At 37.2% G+C, this 20,110-nt stretch overlaps 1 protein-coding gene across 7 annotated transcripts in view; it reads left to right on the forward strand.

Annotated features, from left to right (window-relative positions):
- CHD7 (chromodomain helicase DNA binding protein 7) overlaps positions 1 to 20,110 on the forward strand; it is a 200,897-nt gene that overhangs the window by 167,603 nt on the left and 13,184 nt on the right. For all 7 annotated transcript variants that reach the window (XM_081952139.1, XM_081952138.1, XM_081952140.1 and 4 more), the window contains 7 exons: positions 5,070 to 5,249; positions 6,323 to 6,433; positions 6,529 to 6,734; positions 12,468 to 12,667; positions 15,539 to 15,698; positions 18,922 to 19,011; positions 19,378 to 19,481. In XM_081952139.1, coding sequence (XP_081808265.1) covers positions 5,070 to 5,249; positions 6,323 to 6,433; positions 6,529 to 6,734; positions 12,468 to 12,667; positions 15,539 to 15,698; positions 18,922 to 19,011; positions 19,378 to 19,481 — 1,051 coding nt within the window. The remainder of the gene's footprint in view (positions 1 to 5,069; positions 5,250 to 6,322; positions 6,434 to 6,528; positions 6,735 to 12,467; positions 12,668 to 15,538; positions 15,699 to 18,921; positions 19,012 to 19,377; positions 19,482 to 20,110) is intronic.

Raw genomic sequence — 20,110 nt, forward strand, 5'->3', positions numbered from 1 at the left:
GCTATCCATGCCCTTTTTTTGACATAAATGGGCCATTTTTGCTTGCTTTTGCCGCCCCCCCCCCAATTCCCCAGGAACACTCTGCAAGCCTTCTAAGGGCTATTCATGCCCTTTGGGGGGGGGGGAATGGGCCCGTTTTCACGAAAAACCAGCCATTTTTGGGAGGTTTGCAGAGTGCAAAAAAAAATTGTTTTTTTTATTTGCCTCTTCAAAACCTTGGTGCATCTTATACTCTGAAAAATACTGTAGTCATGATGTCTGCAGCTGGTCCAATGAAAAACTGTACCAAAGAGATGGTTTCAATCCATCAAAGTAAGGGACTGAGTTACTTGGCACTAAATTCACAGATTTTCTGGATAAACATTTAAACTGAACAGCAGGGACAGAGAATTAATTGATACAGAATATTTCTATCCCCAGCAATCTAAAATTCATAGGGTTACCAGTGCAGGTAACTTAGATGTTTGTGTGGGTAAGATGATCAATCTTGCTGTCAAGCAAAACCAAGCATTTAATAGTGTGTGCCATGCCATGTGCACTAACCAAATAGATGGCAAGAAAGTAAGGGCAATCAGGCACAACACAAGTTATGTAAACAGTAAACACAGGGGGAATCAAAATGGACAAATGTCTATACACCAATGCACAAAGAATGAGGAATAAACAGGGGGAATTAGAAATTCAAATAAATGAGGGCAGATATGATATTGTTGCCATTACGGAAACTTGGTGGGATGAAACCCACAAATGGAACATACAGGTAGAGGGTTTTAAATTATTTAAAAGAAATAGACCAAATAAAAGAGGAGGTGGGGTTGCACTACATATAAGAAATAATTACATCTCTACAGAAATAGAGCACAACAATGACAAACATTATCTTGAATGCATTTGGGTCAATATTAAAGGGTAGGGGTAAATGACATTGCCATAGGTGTATACTACAAGCCACCCAACCAAGCAGAGGAAGTAGATGAACTTTTTGCTAGTCAGCTAACTAAGGTATGTAGGAAGCATATCACAATAGTAATGGGGGATTTTAACACCCTGACATCAACTGGAAACAAACTCTGCACCAAGTGGAAGATCCAACAGGTTCCTAACAAACCTAGCAGGCAACTTTGTTTCCCAAAAAGTAGAGAAGGGAACAAGGGGATCATCCATATTAGACTTAATTCTCATTAACAGAGATGAAATGATAGAAGGTATTTAAGCTACAGGAACCTTGGGAGCGAGTGATCATGCAGTATTGGAATTCAATATTATGCTAGCACAAGCAATCGAACAAGGTCAAACTAGAGTCTTGGACTTTAAGAGAGCTTTGGAAAGATTCCATGGATGAGAATCTCAAGGGGAAAACAACTCAAGAAGCTTGGTAAATTTTGAAAAGTGAAATTATAAAATGCCAATCTAGCACAATACCAATTAAGAAGAACAATAACAGCTCTCAAAAAAACCCAGCATGTCTGCATAAAGAACACTCTGACAAATTGAAAGACAACAAGAACAAGTATAAAAAGTGGAAAGAAGGGAAAATAACTGAGGCAGAATATCAGCAAATAGCCCGAGCCTGCAAAGATGAAGTGAGGAAAGCTAAGGCTCACAATGAACAAAGACTTGAGACAAAAGTAAAAAATAATTTTAAAAAAGCTTCTTCCAACAAGTTAAAAACAAGAAAAAAGTAAAGGAAACAATTGGTCCATTGCTGGGAAAAAGTAGCAGGGAGAAAGCAGAACTGCTTAGTTCATTTTTTGCAACTATCTTTACGCAAAGGGAAAAAACAGTCCAAATCAAGGGTGGGTTGCTTTGGCGTTACTCGCGATTCGCAATCTGTGCTTCACGCGTTGTTCAATGTAAACTGTTCTACACGCATGTGCAGAACAATTTACAGTGAACTGTGCACATGCAGTCACTAAAATCCAAAATGGTGACGGCCAAGCAGCAGTGAGGGAACCGGTTCGGGGGCGTGGCAGGCCTGGGTCACTGCCGGTTCTGTGATCCAGGCCTGAATTCCACTACCAGTTCGGCCAAACCATCAGCAACCCACCTCTGGTCCAACCTATCAAAAACAGCACCACAAAAAACAATTAGAAATACAAGTTAAAATAGGGAAGAAAATTGTCAGTGAGCACCTATCTACCCTAGATGAGTTCAAATCACCAGGATCAGATGGATTACATCCCAAGATTCTGAAGGAACCGGCAAAGATCCTGGAGCACTGGGGAACTGCCAGAGGACAGGAAAAGAGCTGAAGTAGTTCCCATCTTCAAAAAAAGGGGAAAAACTACAGACCTATCAGCCTGACCTCAATACCAGGGAAGATTCTGGAAAAGATAATCAAGCAACGAATCAGCAAACACCTAGAAGCAAACAAAGTAATAACCAAAAACCAACATGAATTTGCCAAAAATAGATCACGCCAGATTAATCTTATTGCATTCTTGGACAAAATGACAAAATTAGTAGACCTGAGGAATGCTGTCGATATCATTTACTTGGACTTCAGTAAGGAATTTGATAAAGTAGACCTAACCTACTACTAGATAAAATAGAAAAATCACCACCAGATGGATTCATAACTGGCTTACCAACCTTAGTCAACATGTAGTCCTCAATGGAACTGCACCTACATAGAGGGAAGTGTGCAGTGGGGTACCCCAAGGCTTTATTTTAGACCCAGTACTCTTCAACTTCTTCATCAGTTACTTGGACGAGAGGATAGATGGGGAACTTGAACTTGAACATTGGGCGTTATCTAACAAAATGAAATTCAATGGTAAAAAAAGTAAAATTCTACATTTAGGCAACAAAAACGGAATGCACAGGTACAGTATAGATGATACCTTGCTCAGTAGTAGTAACTGTGAAAGGGATCTTGGAGTCCTAGTGAACAACCATTTAAATATGAGCCAGCAATGTGCAGCAGCTGCTAAAAAAGCCAACACAGTTCTAGGCTGCATAAACAGAGGGATAGAATCAACATCACGTGAAGTGTTAATACCACTTTATAATGCCTTGGTAAGGCCACACTTGGAATACTGAATCCAGTTTTGGTTGCCACGATGTAAAAAAGATGTGGAGACTCTAGAAAGAGTGCAGATAAGAGCAACAAAGATGATTAGGGCACTGGAGGCTAAAACATGGAGGCCTATTTTGGGGTTCTCAAACCCCCTGAGCATTGTGTTGTCTCCCTCCCAGGCCTCCAGAAGCACTCTGCAGGCCAAAAACAGGCACGCTTTTGGTGAAAATGGGTCACGTGGAACACTGCAGATTGCTTCTGCGGGCCAGGGAGGGCAAAAATGTGACGCGGGGAAGGCAAACACTTTCTTCTTGTTTTCTTTCTGTAAATGTAGGTGCATCTTATAGTCCGGTGCGTCTTATAGTCCAATATCAGTGGAACAACTTGCCTCCAGAAGTTGTGAATACTCCAACACAATGTTTTTAAGAAGATGTTGGATAACCATGTCTGAAGTAGTGTAGGGTTTTTGCCTAAGCAGGGGATTGGACTACAAGATCTTCAAGGTCCCTTCCAACTCTGTTATTCTGTTTTCTGTTAAGAGCTTACAAAGCATCAAAAGGTTCTCATTGTTGCAAGATATCAGTGAGGAGAGGGTACAAAAAAATTTCAAGACGTTGGATGTACCATGGAACCTAGTAAAGACAGTCATCAACAAGTGGAGAAAATATGGCACCCCAATGACATTACCAAGAACTGACATCCCTCCATAATTAATCAAAAAACAGGAATTAAACTGGTCTGAGGGGCTGCCAAGAGATCTACAGCAACACTAGTTTTTGGCAAGTACTGATTATGCACTACGTGACAACAATCTCCCATATTCTTCATATGTCTGGACTGTGGGATACTGTGGAAACACAGAAGCCTTCTTTTACAAAGAAAAGCATCCAAGTCCAGTTACATTTTGTAAAAACCTGAATCAAGTCTGGCAAAAGTATGTGAAAAAAATGTGTTATGATCTGAGTTCATAGTTTGAAACCGTGTTTCTCACCAAAACAATACTGTGTATCACCAAAAATACACCATACCCACAGTAAAGCATGGTGGTGGCAGCAGTATGTTTTGAGGCTGCTTTTCTTCAGTTGGAATTGGAGTTTAATGAAGGTGGAAGGAATTATGAACAGTTCCAAATACCAGTACAATTTTGGCACAAAACCTTCAGGCTTTAGCCTTCAGGCTAAAATGCTGGAGATGAAGCATAATTTCACCTTTCAACAAAAAAGCATATTTCCAAATCAACAAAAGAATGGTTTACCAGAATAAGATCAAAGTTTTAGAAAGGCCCAACTCAGACCTGAATCCAACTGAGAACCTGAAGAGGGTTGTGCACAGGAGATGCCTTTGCAATCTGACAGATTTGGAGCACTTTTACAGGAAGGGTAGGCAAATAGTTCCAAGGCACTTTGTGCTACACTGATATACTCTTACCTCAAAAGACTGGATGCTGTCATAAAGTCAAAAATGGCTTCAATAAAGTATTAGTTTAATACACTTATGCAGCCACATTATACTAGTCTTTTATTGTTATTTTCTCCTCTAAAAGATTTGAGTTTGTTTTTTAGTTGAATTATACCGCTTGTATGTTATATTAAAGATGGAAAAAGTTAAATGATCTATCTTTTTATATATCTCAAAACCCCTGCATTTTAATTGGGCTATATGGACTTTCTATATCCATTGTAAGTAATAAGAACTGAATTTATTGCAATGCCTTTCATGTTCAGTTGCTTTGAAAAAAAAATTCCAACCTTTGATATACATTGAAATGGAATAAATGTAGTCCAATTATTGCTTTATTTTTAATTGGGAAGTATAGCATAGAAATGAGAAAGGTGTGATCCAGAAACTTCAAGTTTAGGAAAAGGTGGCCTCCTGAACCAACAAAAGGAAAGTACCATTTTGAATTTTTCCTTCTGATTTCAAAGGAAAAACAATACTGGATAAAATCCCAGGGACCATAAAATTGTTTCCTAATCCTAATTATGCTTGTTAAGAAAAAAAAAAGTTTTAATCAAAAATAAAAAGGCAGCTCCATTTCCTCACAACTTAGGTTCAGCAGCTCTCCAAAAAGGAAATAGAGGATCTTTTGAGGAAAGGCGCTTACGGTGCTTTAATGGATGAAGAAGATGAAGGATCCAAATTTTGTGAAGAGGATATAGATCAAATTCTTCTGAGACGAACACACACAATCACAATTGAGTCTGAGGGAAAAGGCTCCACATTTGCAAAGGTCAGTAAGAAGTTAATTTTCTAAATTAATCAGAATTATGCATGAATGATCTTTCCCATAGATAATCCCAGAAAATAGATTTATCCTTGAATTGCATTGTAGCAGACACTCAAATAATGTTGTTCCAAATCAGAATCTAAGTCATCTATTCACTAAATCTGTACAAATATGCAAATTGAAACATGAATATAATTTGAAAGCAATTTCCCTTCTATAGAAAAAATAAGAAAGCCCTGTAGAAAAAAAGAAGAATCTATAAAATATCTGGAATATCAAATTTCATACATTAAAACAAACCTCAATGTCTGTTCAATGTATAAATAAGGTGTTTTAGAGAACCTGTATCTCAACTAGAATGCTCAGTGGGGATTATTCAGGTAAGTTCAAAGTATTGTGTTTTGCATTTTTAAAACATGATATGGAGAACTACCTAGTAGTGATACACTTTGTGTGGAATATTTATTAGGAAGTTTTGTACAGTACTTAAGGGAAAATAATTTATTTCACTTATTCCATTGAATGCTTCCCGTCACTGATTTTAGAAGAAGGATGAAGTCATTTGGAAAGTAGAATACGATTTTTAAAGTACTCATTTGACCCTTTGTGCTCCAACCATGTGACACTGCAGCAGATAATAAAGAATGTTGTCTTTTGTCACAACACTTTCACCCAGAGAATGCTCCTTTTTACTTCAAATGACATTTTGCATCTTAATAATATTTATATGTTTAAAAGGCAGACATTTAGTTATTTCATTTGTTTCTGGCAGACAGGGATTTGTCATTGTTCTCATCTTGAGGATACTGCTGAATGAAAGCAGTACATAAAGCATTAAAAGTTGACATGTTTTGAGTCCTATCGCCCAATAAAAATTTCTGGTAAAATCAGATCTTTGAAAATATTCCATGCACCTTTGGTCACTCTCTTTCTCTTTGGATCTCTATTTTTATTTATCTTTCTATTTTTATTTCTATAGATATGCAAACACTGTTGAATAACACAAAATAATTTTCATTGCATAAGTGTGTGTATATTGCAGCCTTTAATCAAACTATTATATTGTTTTGTTTTAGGCTAGTTTTGTTGCATCTGGTAACAGAACAGATATTTCTTTAGATGATCCTAATTTCTGGCAGAAATGGGCAAAAAAAGCTGAACTTGATATTGAAGCCTTAAATGGAAGGGTGAGGAATTTAAACTTATCTGTTTTATTTAATTTGCTAAAATTCATTTATTATTACTTGTTAAACAGAAATATTTTTTTTTATTTTTGTTATAGAACAATCTAGTTATTGATACTCCAAGAATAAGAAAGCAAACTAGATTATACAGCGCAGTCAAGGAAGATGAACTGATGGAATTTTCAGACCTCGAAAGTGATGCTGAAGAAAAACCTAGCATAAAACTTCGTAGGCCACAGGACAAATCCCAGGGATATGCAAGAAGTGAATGCTTTAGAGTAGAAAAAAATCTGTTAGTCTATGGGTAAGTAAAATAAACTGGAAAACAAAACCGTATTCAAGGTTTTATATTATTTGATCCTTTCTACTTATATAGGCAGAGATATACAGAGATTACAAATAGAAGTCTCCCATGATATAATAGATGTTTCTTGGAATACATTATTCTCCTTGACAGTGAACTGGAGGAATTTGGCTTGCTTGCATTATTCTGAATTGTTATATTCTTCCATTTCCCATTCATTTACCCATTCATACCAACACATCATTTCTAAACAAAATTCATTGTTAAAAATCATTCTAAAGTGAAAAATAATTCACGTTAGAAAATTATTTACAAAAAGTAAAAAAGTATAAATGATGTTCATGATGGCAATTATGATTATGCAACTTGGTAGAATCTCCAGAAAAACTAGACTATAAACAGCTAAAATAATAATGATACACATTAATTAGGAAATAGCACAGATGTAATTAGCAGACTAGGTAAACAGGTGTACATTTTAGTTAATTCTATAAACTGACAAGATTCAGAGCCAATCATATTTGAACAAAGGGGGAATTCTGTTAATGGGAACTTGTCTTGAGAATATTCTTTCTCTGGAGCAGATCATTGTCAGACAGCACATTGAAAAAGTGTCCGTACTAAATCATAGTTGAGAGACATATACCATGTTTCCCCGAAAATAAGACATGCCCTGCTAATAAGCCCAATCGGGCTTTTCAGAGCATGCACCATAATAAGCCCTCCCCTGAAAATAAGCCCGCCCCAAATATTTAAGCGCATGCGCAACCGGTCCCCGCCATTAACACTGTACCACCTACCGGTACAGCTTCCGGGGCAAAAAGAGGGCTCTCCGCAAAAACAGCGGCAGGCCAGCAATGTGATCACCCCCTCCCGCCTGTTCCTTCTCACACAAAAAAGCACCGCCCACCCCAATGGCAAAGGCAGCCTGCCTGTTTCCCTTCCTCGCATTCCTCGCCATTGTGCTCAGGGAAGCGGCTGGTGGGAAAAAAAAACCTCGCGAGTTAAATCAAACATCTTGAAATCGCGAGAAGGTTTTTTTTTTTACCAGGGGCTTCCCTGAATACAATGTCGAGGAACGTAACGAAGCTAGAAAGGTAAGAGGCGCGCCTCGCAGCCCAACACCGCCCACTTTGTCCCAATGGTAAAGGCAGCCTGCCTGGTTCCCTTCCCCACTGTCCCTTTAACGAGGGGTGGCAGGTGGGGGGGGGAGAAGCGAGGCGCGCCTCCCTCCTTTCCAGCTCCGTCGCGTTCCTCGCTCTTTCGCCCATTGAATCCCCTTGTAAAAAAATCTCATGAAATCAACTCGCGATATTTTTTTTACAAGGGGATTCAATGGGCGAAAGGGCGAGGAATGCGACGGAGCTGTCAGTCTCTGGTAGCGCTAGGACACACGTCTCGCTTCTCCCACACACACCTCCCACCCCTCACTAAAGGGACGGCGGGGAGGGGAACCAGGCAGGCTGCCTTTACCATTGGGGTGAGGTGGGCGGTGTTGGGCCGCGAGGCGCGCCTCTTACCTTTCCAGCTTCATCGCGTTCCTCACCCTTTTGCCGATTGAATCCCCTTGTAAAAAAAACCTCATTAGTTCAACTCGCGAGGTTTTTTACAAGGGGATTCAATCGGCAAAAGGGCGAGGAATGCAACGGAGCTGGAAAGGTAAGAGGCACGCCTCGCTTCTCCCCCCCCCCCACACCTGCCACCCCTCGTTAAAGGGACGGTGGAGAAGGGAACCAGGCAGGCTGCCTTTACCATTGGGGCGAGGTGGGCGATGTTGGGCCGCGAGGCGCGCCTCTTACCTTTCCAGCGCCGTCGCGTTTCTCGCCATTGTATTCAGGAAAGCCCCTGGTTAAAAAAAAACCTTGCGATTTCAAGATGTTTGATTGAACTCGTGAGAAGTTTTTTTTTTCTAGCCGCTTCCCTGAGCACAATGGCAAGGAATGCGACGGAGCTGGAAAGGTAAAAGGCGCGCCTTGCTTCTCACCTGCCCCAGAAATAATAAGCCCTCCCCTATAATAAGCCCAAGGCCATATTTTGTGGGGCAAAAGAAAATAAGACCCTGTCTTATTTTCGGGTAAACACGGTAGTATATTTAAGGGAGCAGTTGCCACATACACTTTGTATTTTATTACAATGATATTTGATGTACCTTCTGAACATATGTTTGTGATAACCAAACACATATGTTTGTGATAATCAAACCTCAGTCAGTTTTGGAGTGAGTCCAAATATCTTGTTTTCTTCCAACAACACATGTAGCTATGTATTTACCATCTTTTCAAGGATAGATTATTGACTGGATGAACAGATTAATAACCAAATGATTCAGAGTGGGCTTTTTAAAGTGGAAGTGCTCTAACATACATCTCAAGTTAGCTAATGCCAAACTTCTACAGAAGTGCATTTACTGATTCCAACCACTTATTCTTACTCAGCTGATTCAGATCAGACATGAAGGAAAGGAATTAGGAAGGCATATGATGGAAGGCATTGATTCAGGCATTTTGTTCAACCATAGTGCCTGGGTCAAAATATAAAAGAATAATTTTATCTTGTAAGCGCCCTCATCAGTGTGGTTGTAGTCTCCAAGAATCTATTTATAGGAATAGAATTTATAAAATCCACTAACAACACAGTATTATTTTGCTAGATGATTAGAGATGAGAATATGGCATGATGGCTATAAAGAAACTCTTCTTCATTACCTTTACTGCTTCATGTTAGCACAATAAATTTATCTTCAGATTTGATTTTCACTATTTGTGCTCCAGCCATTTTGTGATATGTTTCATTGCCCATAGGCCTTCTGAAGTCCAAAAAGCTTTCCAGACTTTACATTGGCAGAGATGTTAAGAGTGATTTAGTCAGCGATCCGTTTAATCACACTATTAATATTCAAGTTAGGGTCTCAGCAGAATTGCCAGCCTTGTCACCAAGGCATTCAGGAATCTTTAACATTACATAATTATCCCAAATTCAATGATCCTAATGGATCCCCCACTCTATAGGGAGATTAAAAAAATCTGGCAGTTCTAATCTTGTCAGAAAATGCTTAAGCATGGCAAAAAGTGGATGGCAACTCACTTCACTTTTAGGCCATTTTCTTCCTATTCAAATGCAACCAGATGAAGAATATGTTCTGTTTCCTAACGTGCAGTCAGTGATCCATTAAGACAGTCCCATGGTATACAATAGAATTCAGCACATCACAAGCCAGGAATCAAAAGAGAGCCCTGAAATTGACGTTAAAATTCCCATGGAGTACATTGTTGGCTTCTCTACTATCAGAAATCACCATGACTAATTTAAGAAATAGTGAAATGGTCAATACACAAACATTCCCCTTTCTGTAGCCTAATACTAGAACACACCCTCTAAAACCAGCAACAGAGCTGAATGGCCTGCTGGTAGATTTCAAATATCATCTGTTCTCTCCCCCCACACTCCAATTTATGCTGGTATCTCCAAAATAGGCAGTGCTGGATCAAACTAACCCTGTCTGGTCTCATTAATGTACACCAAGCAAGCTCTCTTTTTTGTGCATTATTTTGGGTTGATCTGGCATTCACTAACAGCGCTGCCACACTAAAAGATTAGTTGACAGGCAACTGTATTCTGGAATATGGGAGAGAAACACACTGATAGCACATTTCAACCAATATACATAGTGCAAAACACCAGTCCTTCCCATCATAGTTTAGATTGTATAGCTTCATTTCTTCTCCACCCATCTCTCCAGATAAATTCATTATCAGAGAGCTGCAATAGATATATGGCAACCATTCTGCAAACATCATACACAGTATCTCCTTCTCCAACCTGGCATCTAATATACATGTTTAGGCTGCCACTCTTACAATTTTGTCAGTGGTAACATTGAGGCAACTATTGTTAAAACCTAGATTTTCTTTCAAGCCATTTAGAAAATCCAATGATTAAAAATATAGTTGCATAACCACAATTGTTATCTAATCACGTACTAGAAATTCTTAAGCTCATTAACAAAGTAGTTTTCCCTTTTTAAAAGAAACCTGCTTCTGTTACCATCATTCCCAAGATCTTGCACCATGTAGTCCTTAATTTATTGTCATGGTTGGACCTGGAATTTTGATCATCAAATTGGCCACACATGAGCTGGTTTGATTTTATGGCTGTTTTTCAATAAAGAGAGTTATAAATGTTGTTAAGCAAACCAGATGGTCGTTAAAGGAAACCAGCATCTACAATTGGTACTTTCTGCCAGTTTTTGCCAGAAAATGGCAAAACCCACCACAAATTGTGGTCACATGACTATAGGATGCCATAACTGGTTATAAATGTGAGCAGGTTGCCAAGCATGTGACATAAGATCATGTGACTGCAGGGGGGCAGTATAGCATTTTACAATGGTCAGAAGTACTTTACAGGCTGTAAAGCATCCATTCTGAAGCCATCATAACTTCAAGCCTTTGCTAAGCAATGGTAATTAAGCAACAAATGCCTATAAACAAAAAAACCCTACAACACAGAGCTGTGGTGGCACAGTGGTTAGAGTGTAGTACTGCAGCTACTCTGCTGATTGCCAGTTGACTGCAATTTGTCAGTTCGAACCTCACCAGGCTCAAGGTTGACTTCCATCCTTTCAAGGTCAGTAAACCCAGATTGTTGGGGCAATATGCTGACTTTGTAAACTGCTTAGAGAGGGTTGTGAAGCACTGTGAAGCGGTATATAAGTCTAAGTGCTATTGCTATTATGTTAGAAGTGTTTATGATGGGAATGGACAGGTAGTTAAAATATTACATTTTGTGCAGCACTTATTTTATAGTTTAGTTAACTAATATTTATGAAAAATTGATAATTTTCAAATTAAAGTTATGCTCCCATCCTTCATTATATTATTGAATTTAGCAAAATTGCCTTAGTGAATGATTCTAGGATGGTATTAAATATCTGTCTTAATTTTGTTCCTGTGAAGAGCTAGTACAAATTCCTGAAATTGCTCTGGGATATGTACGCCTATTCAGAATTTATGAGATCCATTTACATTAAACGTGTGCATTTTATTTTTTCTGGTATAATAAAATATTAATTATATATATATATAATTTTATATATATTGCTATTTGCTTAGTAAAATAACTTACACCCACAAAATACATATGTACATATTTTAATACAAAACTTCTGCAGTATAAGTAGTCCTTGACTTATGACTGCAATTGAGCCCAGAATTATGGTTGCCTGTTATGACAGTTGTTAAGTGAGATTCCCACATGATTGCCTTGCTTAATTACGACAATCCCTGCTCTCTTAATTGCTGCCATTAAATAGAGCATGGGGTGCCTTGGAGTGGGGGAGAAGGTCTAGATGGCCTGGCCCAGGCTCAGGCCCACACTGCAGCATCTTATTAGGGCATACATAGCCTGTCCCAGGCCTCTCCTGCACTGAGGCTTTCTGCTTCCCACCCTGCTGGGACCCTCACCCTTAGGTCTCCTCCACTTCCCCCCATAATAGTTTGGTCCTTTTAACCTTTTTTGAAGATTGTGTTTGGAAAAGAGAAGTGGCCATAAGGGTTGGCAGAGTGCCTGAATTTTATTCACATAACTGCAGGAGTGCTGTAATTGCTATAACTTTGGGTATATGTCTAAGTCCCTTCATTCACTGTCATTATAAATTTTCAACAGTTGCTGAACAGATAGTTGTAAGTAGGGCTACCTGTAATGCCAAAATGTAATTTACTTTTTTTAATATAGCTGGGGACGATGGACTGATATCCTTTTACATGGACGTTATAAGCGCCAGCTAACTGAGCAAGATGTGGAAACTATTTGCCGAACTATCCTTGTATATTGTCTCAATCATTATAAAGGGGATGAGAATATCAAAAGTTTTGTCTGGGATTTGATTACTCCAACGGCAGATGGACAAACTCGGGCCTTAGTTAATCATTCTGGTATGTTATCTGCTTCTTTATCTCATATCAAGTGCTACTGAATCAATTGAGCAGTATTATGTGATCTTTAACAAAGCAAGTATAGACTGTACTTTTATGTGAAATGTCTTTCAGTGTTATTGTTGTTAATCTTACTCTGTGTCACTGAGAATTACACGTTTGTGTCTTCATCTGATATTTCAATGCTAAATGTTCCTCTCAAAGATTTATCTTGGCCATTTCTATAATGAGTATGTAAAAGTTCAGAGGTATCACTGTTCTTTTGTCAGTTAAATTTGGGAAACTAGGTAGCATTATGACAGACAATTAGTGTGTCTGCTTCATTACAGAAAAAGACAGTAACTGGAGCCAATTTTTTGTCACTAAGCAATGCAATTGTAAAGCACAACAACTACTTCCAGTTAGTGTAGTTAAGCAAATCCCATGACATTGTTAAGCACACTGTCATATATTCACCATTTGTGACCTCCTGCCAGTTTCCCCATTGACCTTGCTTTTGGAAAACTGGCAAATGGCAATCACACAGCACTGGTCACTGAGAACCAGATTTCAATCATGTGACTGCAGATATGTTGTGACGGCCATAGGTACAAGGACTAGTTGTAAGTACCAATCATTCAATGCTATTGTAAGTTTGAAAAGTCACTCAATGAGTGGTTTTTAAGCAAGGGTTATCTGTACCCTGAATGGCATGGCTCTTAAGATATGCATATAGAATCTTTCCTGGTTGTATAAGTAGATGCTAAAGTTCAAAGTTAAGAACCTTTCTATGCAAAAAAAAAGATGTTCTGCAATTGAGTTGTTACTGCAATATTTTCATCCAGTTAATAAATGTAATCCTTGTGATTACATATACTTTGTTGGAAAAATATGTGAAGTTTCAAATTTATTAATTGATGGACCTCTTTTAGAAACTTCAGCCAAATACTTCCTGTATTTGTTATTCAATCCTATACATCAGTTTAGAGGTATTTTGGCCACTCCTCTTATTGAACGGCTTCATTTAATTTTTGGACTGCCTTACATCAACTGCTCATTAAAGTTATGCCCCAATAGTTCAATTTGGCAAAGATTAAAGCTTTGATTGGCCATTCTAAAAATGAAATTAGTTCTGTTTTTCTATTATAGTTTTACCTGTGTATTTAGCATTATTGTCCTTTATGACCTACATCCATTTAAGATTCAACTCATGGACAATTACTGACATTACCTTGTACAATGTATAGTATAAAGCCATAGTCCATTGTCCTCTCAGTTATAATGAGCAAGCTAAGGCCTGAATTTGCAAAAGGATCCCAAACTATGATATTTCCCCCATGATGCTTCATGGTAAGGTTCTTTTGTTGGAATGAACTATTTTCTCTAAAATGAACTATTGGAATAAGCTGCTGGATCATTTAGGTTTTTTAAATATATGTTTGAGTTGGATGCTACATGCCTTTATGAGAAAAGAGGTTTAATCCATTATACCTTTACATGCATACTACTTTTCTTAAATATTTACCTAACGGTAGACTGATGAATACTGATATGAGATATGGTTGTCTGAGCAGACTTTGACTGTGACCATTGAATACAAAAAAATTTAATAGAGAATGGGTTCTCCAATTCATATTTGATGCTCATCTCATTTCCTGGAACATATAAGTTGACCTCCCCCATTAAAAGATTTGTTCATCCTTGAATATCAAAAACTTTTTACAACAAAGACACTGAATATTGACTCAGTACTGTATATTCAGTAAAAACATAACACCGTACAGTTAATCAAGAAACTTGTTAAAGAGAGATCCAACCTGGTACTATGGAGAAATTTTCTGACAATGAGAATAATTAACCAGGGGAACAGCTTGTCTCCCAGAGTTGTTGGTGCGCCATTGCTGGCGGTTTTCAAAAGAAAATTGGACAACCATTTGTCCAGGTTGGTATAAGGTTTCCTGCCTTGGGCATGAGGTTGGACTTGAAAACCTCCAAGTTCCCTTCCAGCTGTATAATTCTATGATTGTTTATTTAATCATAATCCCTCAGATAATTCTAAAGGGTTCACAAAGTTTCTTTTACCACTAGTATCTACTGCATAAAAATCCTCAATGTCAGAATCCTCAATGTAATCTTTTCCCTATAAAATGCCATTTTGTTTTAATTGCAAATGATTAAAATTGCTGCTTAGCTATATACTTCCCTTGTGCATTAAATAAGCTTTTTTGTACCAGCATATGTTGCGCAGTTCTTTAGCATTTGCTTCTGTGTGGGAGAAGGTCATTGGATTGTTCTAAGTGAGCAGTTTGTTTCAGAGTTGCTGAAAGGCTATAACATTATTTTAAGTTCATTGGCAGAATAATGGGATGTAAACATTGAGCATGATCCAGCCACAGTGAAACATTATTACATCCTATCATCTCTTATGTCATGTTAATGGAACTGAAATATTTTTAACTTTGGCAACTTCAGCTAATGTATAAAATTCTACAATATCTTTAAATTACATATATGTAGAATATGCTGTAACATGTTTATGTTATTCTGCACCTTTCATAATTTGCAACACAATTCTAGCTATGCTATTCAGAAACTGAGTTAAAACAGGATTAACACCCAGGTAAGTGCATGGGATTTTAAGCAGAGTGCATACGAGGGTAAATTTGTACAATAGCATTCTGTGGTTTTCTAATTGTTTTCAATTACTGCATGGTGTCTTTAACTATGATATTGTCATCATGGAATGGAGTAGTGTAAAGTCCAACCTAGTTTTCTAGAAGTCCATACCATAATGATAAAGGGCTGTGAGAAAGTGATTTCACAGGCAGATGGCCTCCTTTGACATGGTGTCAGGGTTAATGCTGAAAAACCATGCATGTGTACATTTCTTAGGCTTGTCTGCTCCAGTGCCCCGGGGGAGAAAAGGCAAAAAAGTAAAAGCTCAGAGTTCACAACCAATGCTTCAGAATGCTGACTGGCTAGCCAGCTGTAATCCAGATGCCTTGTTTCAGGAGGACAGCTATAAGAAACATCTCAAACATCACTGTAATAAGTAAGTTAATCAATTAAATTAATTTGACCCATTTTGACTTGAACTTTAATGTTTAATGGAACTCAAAATCTAGGACCATACTATAGGTCATGTAGATTACTATAAAGATAATCTTTAAATTATGCTTCATCATTGTCACTGTTTAATAGTATAGACCCATACACATTCTTACTTTGGTTAATGCTGAACATTTTACTGATTATTGATTACTGTTTGTCTTATCAATATGGTCAATTTAAGTTGCTGTCAATATTTAAAATGTGGTTGGTCTTAGTTCATTGAATTATTAGAACTTATTTTTTATGAGCCTGGTGTGTATTTAATCCTTACATGCTATTCAAATAAAGTGTTAAATTATATGACATGTTCTATGGCCATTATGAGGTGAGATAAGGAACAGGCTGTACTTTTAATCATATTTATTTTGAAATTATCTCTTTTGGAAATGTTGCGATTTTGAACAACATATGTGATGGAAAAAACTGATGAAAATGAATCATGAGCAATAAAAGACATTTAGCTCATGTTCCTCATAAATTATGTATTAGAAAGTATATTGTTTTCTTTAACATGTAACTGTTCATCATAAAAGTCTATTCTACAAATCATAATTTTTAATTGTAGTTACATATTGTAATTCATTTATTGTGTAGTATATCATTATTATTGTACTGACTATGATTATTGATTTGTGCATTTTCTTGACCTTCTGGAAGACTGTTAAGACATGTTTTTTTCCTCCTGCATAGGGCCAGGGTATTAAAGAATCTCTATAAACATTGTGTCGATTTTGCAAGTTTATGATATGGCATTTAGGCGTTTTGGTATTATTATTATTTTTTGTTAGAGGGGCTCATTTTATATGGCTTCTCTTATTTTTTTTTCCTTATAAATCACTCAAAATTATGTACTGAGAAGGATGGCCATTTAACATTTCTAAATATGCTTCTTAAAAGTTGCTTTGAACAAAGTGATTAATAAATTCATAAATAAATTTACAATTGCATCTTCTGTAAAATGATAATATGGTCAGGATAGTGTAGCCATCTCCTTTTACAATCATCTTCCTCCCTCTCTCCTCCTCCTCCCCTCCTCCCCACCACCTCTCTCTCTTTCTCTCTCTCTCTCATATTCTTTCTCTTTAAACTTATAGGCTGACCAACTCAACAATGACTGTGTGTGACAGATTCTTTTTTTAAATGCAATATCTAGAAATAAAAAAGAACCTATAACAACGGGTTTTTTAATATTTTGCGTCAGCAAATATTGCAGGGTATGTTGAATTGGATAGCATGATCTCAAGTGAACTTTTACTTTGAATATATAAATTGTAAATAATTGAAAAGGTATGAAAAAGGGAAGAAAGGAGTACAAAAAACTTGAAGGACAATATAATTCCAAAAAGCTCCATTAAATTAATATTAAACTTTTTTAAAAAATAAAAAAAATTTCTGAAATCAAAGGATAACGTAGGCCCATTTACGTGTAGAAATGGCTTCGTTTTAGCTAAATGCAGGATGCCAACTCCTTGAAGTTGGAGGATGGGTTCTTTCCTAACTAAGTTACTTATTAGAATTTTGAACCCAGCAATGCTGAACTCTAATTTATTCCATATTGGTATGTACTTGACCAGCTGAAGAACCCTTGCAGTTGTGGTTGTTAAAGACCACTAAGTCTCTGGAGTATTTTGTTTTTTAAAGACAGAAATGCCAGTTATTTACCAGGGCAGTTGAAATCTAAGAGCAGCACAGCTGTTTAGCTAGCATCACATACTTCCTCTATAAAAAGACAAATCCACCTTATTGGCCTTCATAATTTGGTGGTGGTGGTAATGTGGGATCTATAGCTGTGAGACTTTTATTGGACCCTTTGTTGTCTTTTTTGTTCTTTTTCTTTAAATTGTATTATGTTTTCGTTTGTTATTCAGAATTTGTCTGATAGATGGACAGACATGTATATTGTTTCATTTATTAATTGATAGTAAATATTATATAAGGCAGCTATTAAATAAGCTATGCTCTTTCTTTTCGAAGGTTTGTCACTAGGTGCTGTCTATGTTGAAAATTGTTTTGCATTTGTGTAGAATGATTTCTAGATTAGAAACAGTGTCTCAAATATTGCTTTTTATTCTGTAGGCATACTACATTAAAAATTGGTGTCCCAAAGACTTTACAATATTACAGGTGCTTTGGGGTGTCTTATTACTATGCAGAAAGGGCTGGAATAGAAGCTGCAGGGGTGTTGCCCAAACTACTAGATATACATGGCTAACCAAGTAAAAGGCAGGAATACCTTTGGGCTTTTTTCCCAGTTGGACAACATTATTCTGTGGGGATGAGGAGCTTCAGAAAATGGGATGGGGGGAGAGATGTGGTACACATATTGCCAGCTCACATCATTAGTAGTTCAAGTAGAATATGCTTTTTCAGTGTATTTCTTTTAATAGTTTTCTAGCATCGTTGAGAGTGGAAGAGAGTAGATGTTTAATTACATCAATTTGGTCTTTTGAGTATGAATATAGGATTATGGCTCCAAAATAAATGTCTATATTCTTTTAGAGGAATTACACAGTGAAGCTAAATGTGATATGTTCTGTTGTCTTCTAAGATAATAAGAGAAGTAAATTTGGCAAAAACTTTTTACAAAATAATTTCTTAAGAAAACACTTGACTTTTTCCTATTTTTTAAAGCAAAGGTTTGTGTAATCTAACAAGTTAACATTCCATGCTGGGGGTTTATTGTAAGGTAGTAAAAGCAGATTTTATATCTCGTTTATTCCTACAACTTCTGATGTGCTTCCAAAAATGGTATTAAGGCAGCAGCTGAGGAAATTTTATGAGATAATGAAGCAGAACAGTTACTGAAAGCCATCTGCTCAGTTGTTTACAAACTTGCTTCAATACTTCAGAGGCAGTGGTAGAGTACGTGTCTAAACTTCACAAGCTGCACTAGGTAGAACTAAATGAAATGCGCCTGGGTTGGGCTGAGCTCGATCGCTCTCTGTGCAGTCTAAGCGGTTGCCAGGCAGGCCTGTTGGAAGCCAGCAGAAAGCACCACACAGAGGTGATTATGTGCCACCATCTGTCACGCTTCAAGCCTACCATACAGCATGGCTAATCAGCCTTGGCAGGATGATGGATGAACAGCAGCAGCTGCCAAAAGCCACTGTTGGCAAACAGTCCTGAAGTTAAGAACTTTTTCCCCTCTCTGTTTTCCTCTCCAGGGTCCTGCTGCGTGTCCGCATGCTGTACTATCTGAGGCAAGAAGTTATAGGGGACCAAGCTGACAAGATCTTAGAGGGTTCTGATTCAAGGTTAGTGCAAATTCAAGTTTATTTGTGCTTCACGATCATGGTTTGTGTGAATATTTATTTATGATCATAAAAAAGTTAAAGATTAAACTTGTCTGTTTATGCTCTTTTATTAAACTGCTGCATATTTTGGTTGTTCATTAAGGGTAAAGAATTGTTAATTTCATGAAATAAACTACTTCAACAGAATATCAGTGAACAATTTTAATTTATAAATCTAATGTAAAGATTTAAAGTGGAAAAAAAGTATACCATTTGGGGAGGTTTTTTGCATACTTAATTTTTTGTTTAGTTACAATTATACAAGTTTGATCTTTTGATACTTATGCCAGCATCTAAAATTATTTGGAAATGCTAACTTTTTTTTAGTGAGATTGATATTTGGATTCCTGAACCATTTCATGCAGAGGTTCCAATGGATTGGTGGGATAAAGAGGCAGATAAATCTCTCTTAATTGGAGTATTCAAACATGGTGAGTGATGTCATACTTTGAACAGAGCTTCTTGGTAAAGCTTTCTGTTACACCAATATTCAGTCATAATATTAACAAGTATAGTTCCAAAGAACTGTTGGCTTCTGTTCCTTTTTTTCCTTCTGCATTAAAAAAAATGTATTTGAGTTGTAAATATCAGATGCTGTTTTTAAATGTTTGCAGAATATTTCAGAAGAAAACATTACTTTCTTGGCTGCAAATACCATAAAACCATATTTGTTTAAATAATAGCCAAATAGTTTTACAGTTCTCCATAAACTCTGCTTCCAACATTGTTCACTTGCTAATTCTGCCAGTTAGTGTCAAAGTGGATGGTGGGCTTAACCTCTGCTATTAATCTGTACAAGTGCCTCCTGGGCTTTGTTCCAAGCAATATTTCACAAATGTCAGTGCTGAAAACTATGGGCTCCCTTGAGTGGGATACAGCCTTGTTAACTTTGAAAGACTAGGGAAGTAGAGTTGGCATGCTATATACAGTGGGCAAATCCTGATTATAATCCCAGTTCTCTGGAGTTCGGTGCAGCATTCTCAGCAGGCTAGATTGTCTAAAGGAGAGAATGAAGGCTTATAAAATCTTTCATGATTACATTTTGGCTTGACACCGTAGA

The sequence above is a fragment of the Natrix helvetica genome (assembly GCF_964273705.1).
Source record: "Natrix helvetica genome assembly, chromosome: 4".
NCBI classification, from domain to species: Eukaryota; Metazoa; Chordata; class Lepidosauria; order Squamata; family Natricidae; genus Natrix; species Natrix helvetica.